Below are 10,827 nucleotides of genomic sequence, written 5' to 3'. Positions count from 1 at the left end.
GGCAGTGGCCTTGCTTCAACATCAGGGAATCAGTTCACCTTTATCTCGATGACTGGCTCATGCGTGCGTCATCCTATTTGGACAGCATGGCGGCAACAAAGTTGCGTGTCTTCTGCAGTCCTTGGATTGGCTGATCAATTTCAAGAAAAGTAGACTAACTCCATTTCAGACACGAGTATTTGGGCATTCTATTTGACTCAGCAAAGGTGAGGATCTTCCTCACGGAGAGCAGGAGGTCAAATATGGTTCAACAGATTTGTCTTCTCCTTAGCCAAGGCAGGCCTAGGGTCTGGGACTACGTCTAGGTTCTGGGGTCAATGACGGTGGTGATGGAAGTGGTGCCATGGGCAAGGGCTCATATGTGGCCATTACAGGAATCTCTTCTCAGCTGCTGGTCTCCGGTGCCACAGAAGTGCAACCTTCATTTTCCTTGGATGCTGGTTGCCAAATTGCGTATACAGTGGTGATTGTTGTCCAGGAATTTGAATATTGGAATTTAGCTGTGACAGCCAAAGACATACTGCAGGCCGTAACCCATAACATGTAATGAATAGCATCCACCAAGTAGGCCAACCCCACTTCCAACTGGGCGTTATGGTGCCCAGCTTGTGTTGCCGACTTCTGAGGTCACGACAGGCATGCCTTTTCCACGAACAAGCTGCACACTGTCGCTTGGATCATAGGTTCTGGAATAGTGGGAAGGACTAATGGAAAAAAAATTATCAGGTAAGACCTAATTTCTTCTTGTCTCAGGTACAACTTAGACTGTGAGGACAGGAAAATACCTGCTGTAGCAGGATGTAAGTGCCTTGAGGTACTTCTGAAAAAGGTGTGTGCTAAACCCAAATAGTATAAATATCTGCTTCCTTCCACAACCTACTACATTCCCCTCAGACCCCAGTTATACCCACCTTCTACAGATCTGTTGGAAAGCCTTTCAGAAGCCATGCAGCTACATGTTTTCCCTACTTGCTATATGTTTTGGGGGTAACAAAGAATGCATGCACACTCTTGGCATTCTTGGGGCCTTCCTTCTAATCTGGGCCTCCCTGCTTCCTTCTGGGCCTAAGCTTTTAAGTTCCTTTTACTGGGCCCTGCTCTTGCCTCTGGGTGCCTCACTATCACCTTGTTAAGGTTAGCTGGATTTAAAGTGGACTTCCGTATAGTCCTTTGTATGCTCCCAAGTTCTTGCTGATCAGTGAGTTATAAGAGGCTTTATTTTGATGAAAGAAGATTTTAAAAAAGGAGTATTACTTCCTTGGAAGGGGGAGATGTAACTTAGAGAATTGGAAACATGCATCCTAGGCTCTAGCATACCTAGTGCAGGGTGGTGGGGGCGGTCCGCCCTGGGTGCTGGCAGCAAGGGGGTGCACCAGCAGTCGTGTGGCTGTTGGCTCTGCTGGTCCTCTGCCTTGGAACAGAAAGTTGGTGTCAGAGGGGGCAGGGGACTAGTACAGCCGACATCCACGCGTCTGCTCTGTGCACCCCCTTGCTTTGAGGAGGGAATGTGCACTGCTTGGGTGTATGTGTGCTCTGCCCTGGGTGCCATATAAGGTAGGTATGCTGCTGAACCTAGGGAATAAAACTAGCGATTTCACTCTTGAGATTTGTTTTCTGTGGAACAAGTATCTTGTCCCTGGATTACATCTGGACCTGCATTTGTTAGTTCTGTGACATACAATAGATACAACCCTCTGTTTGCCAATTAAAAAGCATTTGTGTGAATAGATCTTTTGTAGAATAGTTTCAACATTAAAGTTCTCTTTTGTTCACAGATGCCATCCAGAAGTACCTTGCTCTCGTTTATGCAGGACTGACTGGCTCCGTCACCATGATCAGCTGCACAGTGCTGGCTCTGACACGCCTTCTTTTTGAATTCAAAGGTATGGCAATCTTCCAAAGACATACTATGACTTAACTTGTAGGAGGACTTCTCTGCAAGTCAAACTGAAAAAGTAGTTTTGTAGTCATCTTGTTTGAGGAGAGGTTTCTTAGTCTCATTTCTTATTGATCTGAAATGTGTTTGATTTTCTTCATGTGATTCTTGATTGATGAGGATCTCTGCAGTTGATTTGTTCCATTTGGAGTTCAGGGTTTGTCCAGTGGTAACACTATATAACCTTTCATTTCATATTCTGTAAGGTATATGAAATGATTTTGCCAATCTCAAGCTACAAATAGTACCATCTCCATCTTGAACAGGGTTAAGTTCCTGTTCCTTAGCATCCTATCAGACCAGTCTAGACCAATGGGTTATGTCCATTGACCAGCAGATTGAGACAGAGAATAAACGTAGTTCTTTGTAAGTCGCCTCTTAAGGGTATTGTGCAGCCATAGCAAGTTCAGTATATTCTCTGTCTCCAAGCAGATGGTTGATGGACTATTCAGTTCTACCTTGGTGCTTCTCACCCAGCTCCCTGACTCAGTAGTTTCTGGTGTCAGTTGAGCAGGGGGTTTCTTAATGGTTAAAATAAGCTCTTTTTTTTTTTTTTTTTTTTTTTACTTGAAGATTTACATAAGAACATAAGAATAGCTATACTGGGTCAGACCAATGGTCCATCTTGCCCAACTATTCTGTTTCCAACAGTTGCCAAGCCAGGTCACAAGTACCTGGCAGAAACCCAAATAATGGCAACATTCCACGCTACCAATCCCAGTGCAAGCAGTGGCTTTCCCATGTCTTTCTCAATAACAGACTATAGACGTTTCCTCCAGGAACTTGTCCAAACTTTTTTTTTTAAACCCAGATAAGCTAAACACTGTTACTACATCCTCTGGCAAAGAGTTCCAGAGCTTAACTATTTGTTAAGTGAAAAAACATTTTCTCCTATTTATTTTAAAAGTACTTCCATATAACTTCCTTGAGTGTCTCATAGTCTTTGTACTTTTGAAGTGAGTAAAAAAAAATTGATTTACTTCTACTCGTTCTATATCACTCAGGATTTTGTAGACCTTAATCATATCTCCGCTCATTCATCTCTTTTCCAAGCTGAACAGCCCTAACCCCTTTAGCCTTTCCTCATATGAGAGTAGAGGAGTGTGGTAGCCGTGTTAGTCCACTCTTAAGGTTATCAATAGAAATCAAACAAAATAAAACATGGAAAAGAAAATAAGATGATACCTTTTTTATTGGACATAACTTAATACATTTCTTGATTAGCTTTCGAAGGTTGCCCTTCTTCGTCAGATCGGAAATAAGCAAATGTCCTAGCTGACAGTGTATATAAGTGAAAATATTCAAGCATTACTATGACAGTCTGACAGGGTGGGAGGATGGGGGTGGGTAGGAGGTGTGCATGGGGACATCAAAGCATATCATTGATATTCTAACAGGATGGGTGTGGATAGGTGAGGGGTGGGATGATCAACAGAGACATACAGCTTTATGGTTTATAATGTCTCTGGAAAGCGAATGCAAATGGACATATCCCTGACCAAGGAGGCAAAGGAGAGGCTCTCAGGGGGCGAGAGCTTTCTCTCCGGTGAAGGAGTGGGGTCGGAGGGAAGGCCCACAGACTCCTCTGAGGAGAAATATCTGGGGTCCTCCTCCTCCCCCCACGAGGCCTCTTCCTCGGTGTCGGACATGAGCTCTTTGCTTATTTCCGATCTGACGAAGAAGGGCAACCTTCGAAAGCTAATCAAGAAATGTATTAAGTTATGTCCAATAAAAAAGGTATCATCTTATTTTCTTTTCCATGTTTTATTTTGTAGCATTACATACTTGGATGCATGCTGTATAATCTCTAAACTGGATTATGGTAATGTAAAGTATGCAGGGCAGTCTATGTCCAACCTTTAAGGGCTTATAAACATTGTATAATGTAGCTATATGTCTGGTTGGTAGTGCACGTAAATTCGATCGAGTGGCTCCATTATACTTGCAATATTATTGGTTGCCTGTTCAATATAGGTCACAACTTAAACTGTATTTGCTTCCTTCTTGGATTTTAGCAAAGCCTTCGACCTGGTTCCACACAGACGACTGATAAATAAACTGAGTGCCCTCGGTATGGGCATTAAACTGACTGACTGCGTTAAAAACTGGTTAAAATGGAAGGAGACAGAGGGTAGTGGTGAATGAAGTTTGCGCCGAGGAAATGGATGTTATCTTTGGTGTACCGCAGGGATCTGTTCTTTGGCCAGCTCTTTTTAACATCTTTTTGAGCGATATTGTAGAAGGACTGTCTGGTAAGGTTTGTCTCTTTGCAGATGATACCAAACTCTGTAATAGGGTGGACACCACGGAGGGTATGGATAGCATGAGGAAGGATCTAGCAAAGCTTGAAGAATGGTCCAATAATTGGCAACTGAGATTTAATACAAAACAATGCAGGGTCATGCACTTGGGTTACAAAAATCCAAAGGAACAGTACAGTATAGGGGGTGAAGTACTTCTGTGTACGAAAGAAGAGCGGGACTTGGAGGTGATTTGTATCTGATGATCATAAGGTGGCCAAGTAGGTAGAAAAGGTGATGGTTAAAACCAGAAGGATGCTCGGGTGCTTAGGAAGAGGGATGACCAGCAGGAAAAAAGAGCTGATAGTGCCCTTGTATAAGTATTGAGAATTATATTTAGAATACTGTGTGCAATTCTGGAGAGTGGAGTCGACCAGAGGATGGCTACATAAGTCAGTGGTCTGTGTCATAAAGCATATAGGGACAGGCTTATAGATCTCAACGTGTGGAAGAAAGGCGGGAGAGAAGGGATATGATAGAGACATTTAAATACCTCCGTGGCATTAATGTACAGGAGGTGAGCTTTTTTCAAATGAAGGAAAACTCTGGAATGAGAGGGCATAGAATGAAGTTAAGAGGAAATAGGCTCAGGAGTAATCTAAGAAAAAACTCTTTCATGGAAAGGGTGGTGGATGCATGGAATGGCCTGCCGGTGGAGGATATGGAAACAAGAACTGTTTCTGAATTTAAGAAAGCATGGAGCAGGCATGTGGGATCTCTTAGGAAAAGGAGGAGTTAGTGCTTACTGAGGATGGGCCATTTGGCCCTTATCTGCCGTCATATTTCTCTGTTTCTTCCTTTATAGTCTGCTAAGCACTACATAGGTAGTGCTGTACTACTTTATTTGTAGTTATAGGCACTGCAAGCCTTACTTGGTAAAAGCCAAAAAATAAAAATAAAGAGTTAATTCTGGACTACATTTCAAGCATGCTAATGGCCGCTGCTTTCCATAACAAATAATGTTTAATTCAGTCTTTGCTGTCCTTTGCTTTTACAGCAGGCACTGGGTTTATATGCCCTCAACACCCGGATATGAGGCACTATATGGCAAGCTGCGCATTTCTCTGGTGTTGCGATGATGTGGCGCAGCAGTCAGCTATATAGCTGTCTTCTTTGATTAGAGGAGTGTTGTATAACACTGCTATAGCAGTATCTGGCTGTAGGACATTACTGAGGCAACAACCAGCTCTTGAACACTAATGATCTACAAGTTGTCTGTCTTATGGCAGCTACGGTGGTCTCCTCTGTATAGTGTTTGCAGCAAAATATGACTGGTTGACGTGGCTCCATCATCAGTAACCACTGCTTTCATCCAACTTCTACAAGCGGATGCCTTATTAACTCAGCTACTCCAGTGGGCAGAATTATTCTATGGCAGCCTAAATATCTTCTGAACAGCATGTAGAAGCCATCAGTGTGGCTTGTCTGTGTCATCCAACTGTTCAGCTCCATGCAAAGAGTCATCAGCTTCTAGTCTTTGCTCCGAGGCTGCAGCTGCATTTGTTTTAGCCCTGATGGCAGATTGTATGCTACACTTGCAACTACTGGCTGTCTTAGTCTTTGCTTCTACACTTTTTCATGATACTCCCCAGTTAGCGGTGCTGTTTTTGTTTGTGTACTTTCTAACTCCTTCGCACAGCTACGGCAGTTGGCTGATTCTCACAGCGACTTACCCCGTCTATATTTGGCAGAAGCTGGCTTTCTCTTTTGTGTCCAAATATCTCTGTCATATGTATGGTTTACATTCCTTTGGGAAGCAATTGTGGACGTTGAAACTACTGTTGGTTCAGTCAGTAGAGATGCTGCTCCAATCATAACAGCCTAGTTGTTTTAGAAATCGCACAGCTCCAGCCGTGATTCTCAGGGGAACATTTGAATTTCGTTGATATTACAGTAGCGGGGTGCCCTCCTCTTCTGCAAGATCTTGTGTTCTTGATGGGTTGTGAGAGTTAGTATAACTGGATCATTCAACTGTTTTGCGCAGCTGGAAGTCTTCAAGTCTTGTTAAGTGAGCAGGTTCATTGTATATTCCATATTGGAATAAACCTTATCTTTATACATTAATGGAACAGCTCTCATCCATCCTCTTGCAGTTCACATGTCTGATTGTTCTGCAGGAATCAGTTGTTTAGTAGTCCTCAGTGAACCTTTCTCTTCTGCTAGAGGACTATTCTTCTTGCAAATTGATGCAAGTTTCTGCCTTATTGGTTATACCAACTTATTGGTTACTAGACTGATATTCTGGATTTACTGACAGCTTGTCTACTTATCCAAGTAGCCAGTCTTGGGTGCCTTCTAGCTCTCAGTGGTGATCAAGTGTCAGCTCCTCAGAGACAAGTCTTCTTGTATTCCTCTTAGTTAGTCTGACCGTATCAACGTTTCTCACCGGACTGACAGTTTAAGTTGTATCCCTGGCAGAGAGGCTTAGTTGACTTTCCAGCCTGTTCTAGTCAGCAGTTTATTTCATATGGTAGTCATCCTTTCCTTCCCCAGACAGTCAGGATCAGTTCTCTAGACACTGTTGATTGCTTAGCTACTTTCCACAGAAAAGTACCCCTTGTTTACCTCGCTCCATCTGTTAGTTGTTTCTCTATAATGGGGGTTCAGTGATAGTGCTAGATCTCCGCATTCAGCAGCTGTGTTCAGACTCTTTTAGCAGGTGTGTACTTGGGCTGTCCAGTCTCCTGTTTTCTCTAGCTGTTTGCCATTCAAAATAACAACTGAATACAAAATAACAACTGAATATTTTAAGCGAGCATGACACAATTGTTTTCTTGCTGGATGCCTTAGCTAATTTCTGAAGCTGAAAGGCTCAGCACTTTTCTCAGGCTAGATATCTTAGCCTCAGTTTCAGGCTGAGTACCTCATCTGTCAGTTCAGACCAATTAGGTCTGCTGTCTTCTCAGGCGGAAGGGCTCAGTTTCCTTTCAGGCTGTCGTTTTGGTCTTCTTATTGACTGGACTAATTCTGCTCACTTCCTGAGCAGAACAGCTCTCATATATAATCTTCACATGTTTAATAACTCATCTTTATTTCAGGCTGCATAGCTTAGCCATCCTTTATGCTTCCATATCTGAGTCCTGCATGATGAGGCTCACCGCTGTTTTATCTTTTCTTAACTGAATTGTAAACCTCTGTGGTGGTTGTGTTTTCTATCATTGGTTTATTAAATATAATAAATTTTCTCAAGTCTGAGTTGCCCACCTCTTTTTGTGCTGGGTGGTTCAGCTGTCTGTTCAGGGGAAATAGTGCACCTCCTTTTCCACCTTGGTAGCCCAGCTCTATTCTCAGCTTGGATTAATCTGCTCTCTTCTCAACCTGAGTGATTCCACACCCTTTTCAAACCTTCATGTCTCTGGCTTCCTTTGTGAGGCCGTATAGCTATTTTTTCTTTTGTGACAGAATGCTGCATTTCCCTTTTTTCAAGCCGGGGGCTCCGACTCTCCAGCTCAAGCTGGAACACCTTGTCTCCTTTTCTGAAGTTCTGCTCGACTTCCCTTTTCATGCTGTTTAGTTCAGCTTCCTTTTCAGGTTAGTTAACTCAGCTATGTTATTTCTCTAAAGTCTGCTTTTTGCTGACTTCTTTTCATCTCACACCGTTTTGGGGAGCTGCTTTGCTACATCCCATTGGTCTGGGCTGGTCTGATGGGATGCTAAGGAAGGAAGAGTTATGTCTTAACTTTTTCCTTTAGTCCTATCAGACCAGTCCAGAATCCCTCCATGTTCATTTGTTTGCATCAAGCAAGTTATCCTTGAACCTACTTTCTTTGCTTGCAAATGCTTTTCCTTTCAACTTTTTCTATTGTCTTCTTTGACTTATAACTCCTGATGACATTGGCTGAGGAAATTCTACTAAGTCAGTACATTTAAGGATTATATTGTTTGGTGAAGTGAAGACCATGGAAGAGGATATGTGGTCATATAAGTGACTATTTTTTGGCTGTGCATAGTTTATTTTGGCTCTTCTTTGACTTCTAATTGAGAGACCTTTGACATTTAGTTTTTTGATTTTGGATATATACGCTTGGTTTTTTGGGAGCAATTTTTTCTCCCGAGATAGTTGTTGGGAGTTTTATATTACTCTCTTTTTTTTTTTTTTTTTTTTTTGCCGAGTGTATTTTTAAGAAGCCTATGATAGGAAGCCAGTTGAGGATAGACAGCGTTGGCTGACCTTCCTTGGCAGTTGAGGTTTCATTTGTTAAATATTTGTAAGCAATTTATATGTTCGTTTTCCCTCATTAGCAATCTAGCAAAAGACATTAAGAAAGTTTTGTATATTGCTTTTCAATTGATTCTTTACTAATTGACTGAGTATGGCATGTTGGATTTCAAAACTGTGAGTGACACTGTGAACATGAGCACCACTGCTTGGTTATTCTGAACTTGCTATGGCTGCACAATACCCTCAAGGGGCGACTCACAAAGAACTACTTTTATTCTCTGTCTCTTTTCGCTGGTTGGTGGCCATAACTCATTGGTCTAGACTGGTCTGATAGGACTAAAGGAAAGAAAGTTATCAGGTAAGACGTACCTTTTCCTTCTGTTTTACCAGCCATGGAGTTGGCAGCGCGGTAGGCACTGTGCAGTAATGCAGAAGAGACTTTTTATTCTTTATTTGAGTATTTGTTATACCGCCTTTCAAATGAATAATTAAGCTGTTTACATTCACCTCGTGGTTTGTATGGCAGATCATATGAGTGTGGAGGTTGTCGAGCAGCTGCTGGAAAACATGTGCCTTCTGCTGAGCTCCAGAACGCGAGAGGTGGTAAAGGCAGCTTTGGGCTTCATCAAGGTTGTTCTCTTTATTATGGACGTCAAGCTACTCTCAAAGCATCTCCAGCTGATGGTGAGTGTGAGGGAATTAGAAGAGTGGCAGTTTCCTTCAAGACATTTTATTTTTTTCAACTTTTTCAACATAACGCAAAGGCACAATTGGGTTTCTTACCTATTAACAAACAGCTGTGAAACCCTACCCCTCCTATTCCCCCCACCTCTTATCTCTCTTCCTTCCCCCTCCCCCTACATAAGTGCTTCATTAATACGTAGTGAGTTTTGGGTATCCAGTTACTGCTTGCTATATCACTTTACTATTTGTTAATACAAAAAAAAAAACCAGCTGGGGATGCTTCTCTTGCTTGTCCCAGTATCACTCCAAATACAGCTCCCCCATAGGGATGGCCAAAGTCCTAAATGACCAATCTTCTGTTACTTCTGTGCATGCTCAGGCTATGTAAGGTTTCCATACCTCCCAGATATCTAGTTACATAACTCCTAGTGGCTGCCAGCTTGCCCTGTGTTTCATAACCTATTACAAAACCCCATTCTTTTGACATGATTAAGATATATTTCTATAGCTGTAGTTTGCCTAGGTCTTAATATATTTTCATTGTTGTTTCTTTTTTATTACTTCATTTATTGTTCTCATTTTTGTAGCCCATCCGTATCAATTCATTGTAACTTTTTTTTTTCCACATTTCCTATCCCTTTTGATTTCACACTTTCTTTCTTGGCATTTCCTCTAGATTTTTCTATCTTGTCATCTTTTTTTTTTTTTTTTGCTTATGTTAATAGGTTCTATTTTTGTTTTCCATTTTCCCTTCTTCACTTCTCCAAAATTCTCATGTTTCACCTTTCTTGCATCTCCTTCTCCACCCTCTCTCTCCTTCCTTCTCTCTCCACTTTTGCCCCTTCCCACTCATTTATTCACACTGCTTATATCTCTCCTTTCCCCATTCTTCACCCTCTTGTTTTGCCTTTTCTGTCTGTCTTCCCTTCTCTTTCTTTTTTCTCTCTATCCTCCCCACTTATCTTTTTTTCTCATGTGTCGTCATCCTCTCCTTTCCCTCCCTCCCTCCCTCCCCTATCCTTCCTCCCTCATGGCATACACTTTCTTGCTTCATAGTAACACAGCAATATAGTAGATGATGGCAGATAAAGACCTGAATGGTCCATCCAGTCTGCCTAGTAATCACACTCATTATCAGTTCATGATTAAATCAGCGATGAATGGTGGTATAAAATACTTGATCCTGGTCTGTCTTTGCCATTTCTGTGACAAGGGCTGTAGAAGTAGGCCTGGCACTGTCCATCCATTCCAGCACTTACACCCTCCTTGACGAATTATCTTCCTCCTGGCACATTCTCCTCCTTTGCCCCTCCCCACCGGCCCAGCATTTCTCCTTTTCCCTCCCCTTCCCCTCCCCACCAGATCCAAAATCTCTCTTCTTCACCCCCCTTTCCCCCATGGACCACGTCCTACATATCTCACTCTCCTGTACCCACTCAAGTTCAATATTTCTCCTTCCCTCTTGTGTGTGTGTTTTAGCATCTAGAAGGTGGTAAGCAACTGGTGCATCTGTTTGTTCTGTAACCTTGAACTGATGCTGTCAGCCATAGGTAGTTCGGTTTAGTTGCTTATCTGCAGGCAAATCCCTTGATAATTCACTAGTGCCCTTACCACAGATCTGAAAAGCTAAAAACAATATATATATATATGGCCTAGTGGTTAGTGTGGTGGATTTTGGTCCTGGGGAACTGGGTTCGATTTAGAGAGCTGCACGGCTTCCGTCCCCGCGGGAATCCCGCGGAACC

General features: G+C 42.4%; 1 protein-coding gene across 1 annotated transcript in view; it reads left to right on the top strand.

Annotated features, from left to right (window-relative positions):
• Positions 1-10,827, top strand: part of RRP12 (ribosomal RNA processing 12 homolog) — a 156,606-nt gene that overhangs the window by 102,501 nt on the left and 43,278 nt on the right. Inside the window, exons 24-25 of the mRNA XM_030202877.1 lie at positions 1,776-1,883; positions 8,925-9,082. Coding sequence (XP_030058737.1) covers positions 1,776-1,883; positions 8,925-9,082 — 266 coding nt within the window. The remainder of the gene's footprint in view (positions 1-1,775; positions 1,884-8,924; positions 9,083-10,827) is intronic.

This window comes from Microcaecilia unicolor, chromosome 5 (genome assembly GCF_901765095.1).
Source record: "Microcaecilia unicolor chromosome 5, aMicUni1.1, whole genome shotgun sequence".
Classification (NCBI taxonomy): Eukaryota; Metazoa; Chordata; class Amphibia; order Gymnophiona; family Siphonopidae; genus Microcaecilia; species Microcaecilia unicolor.
This window is presented reverse-complemented; position numbering and strand designations above follow the sequence as displayed.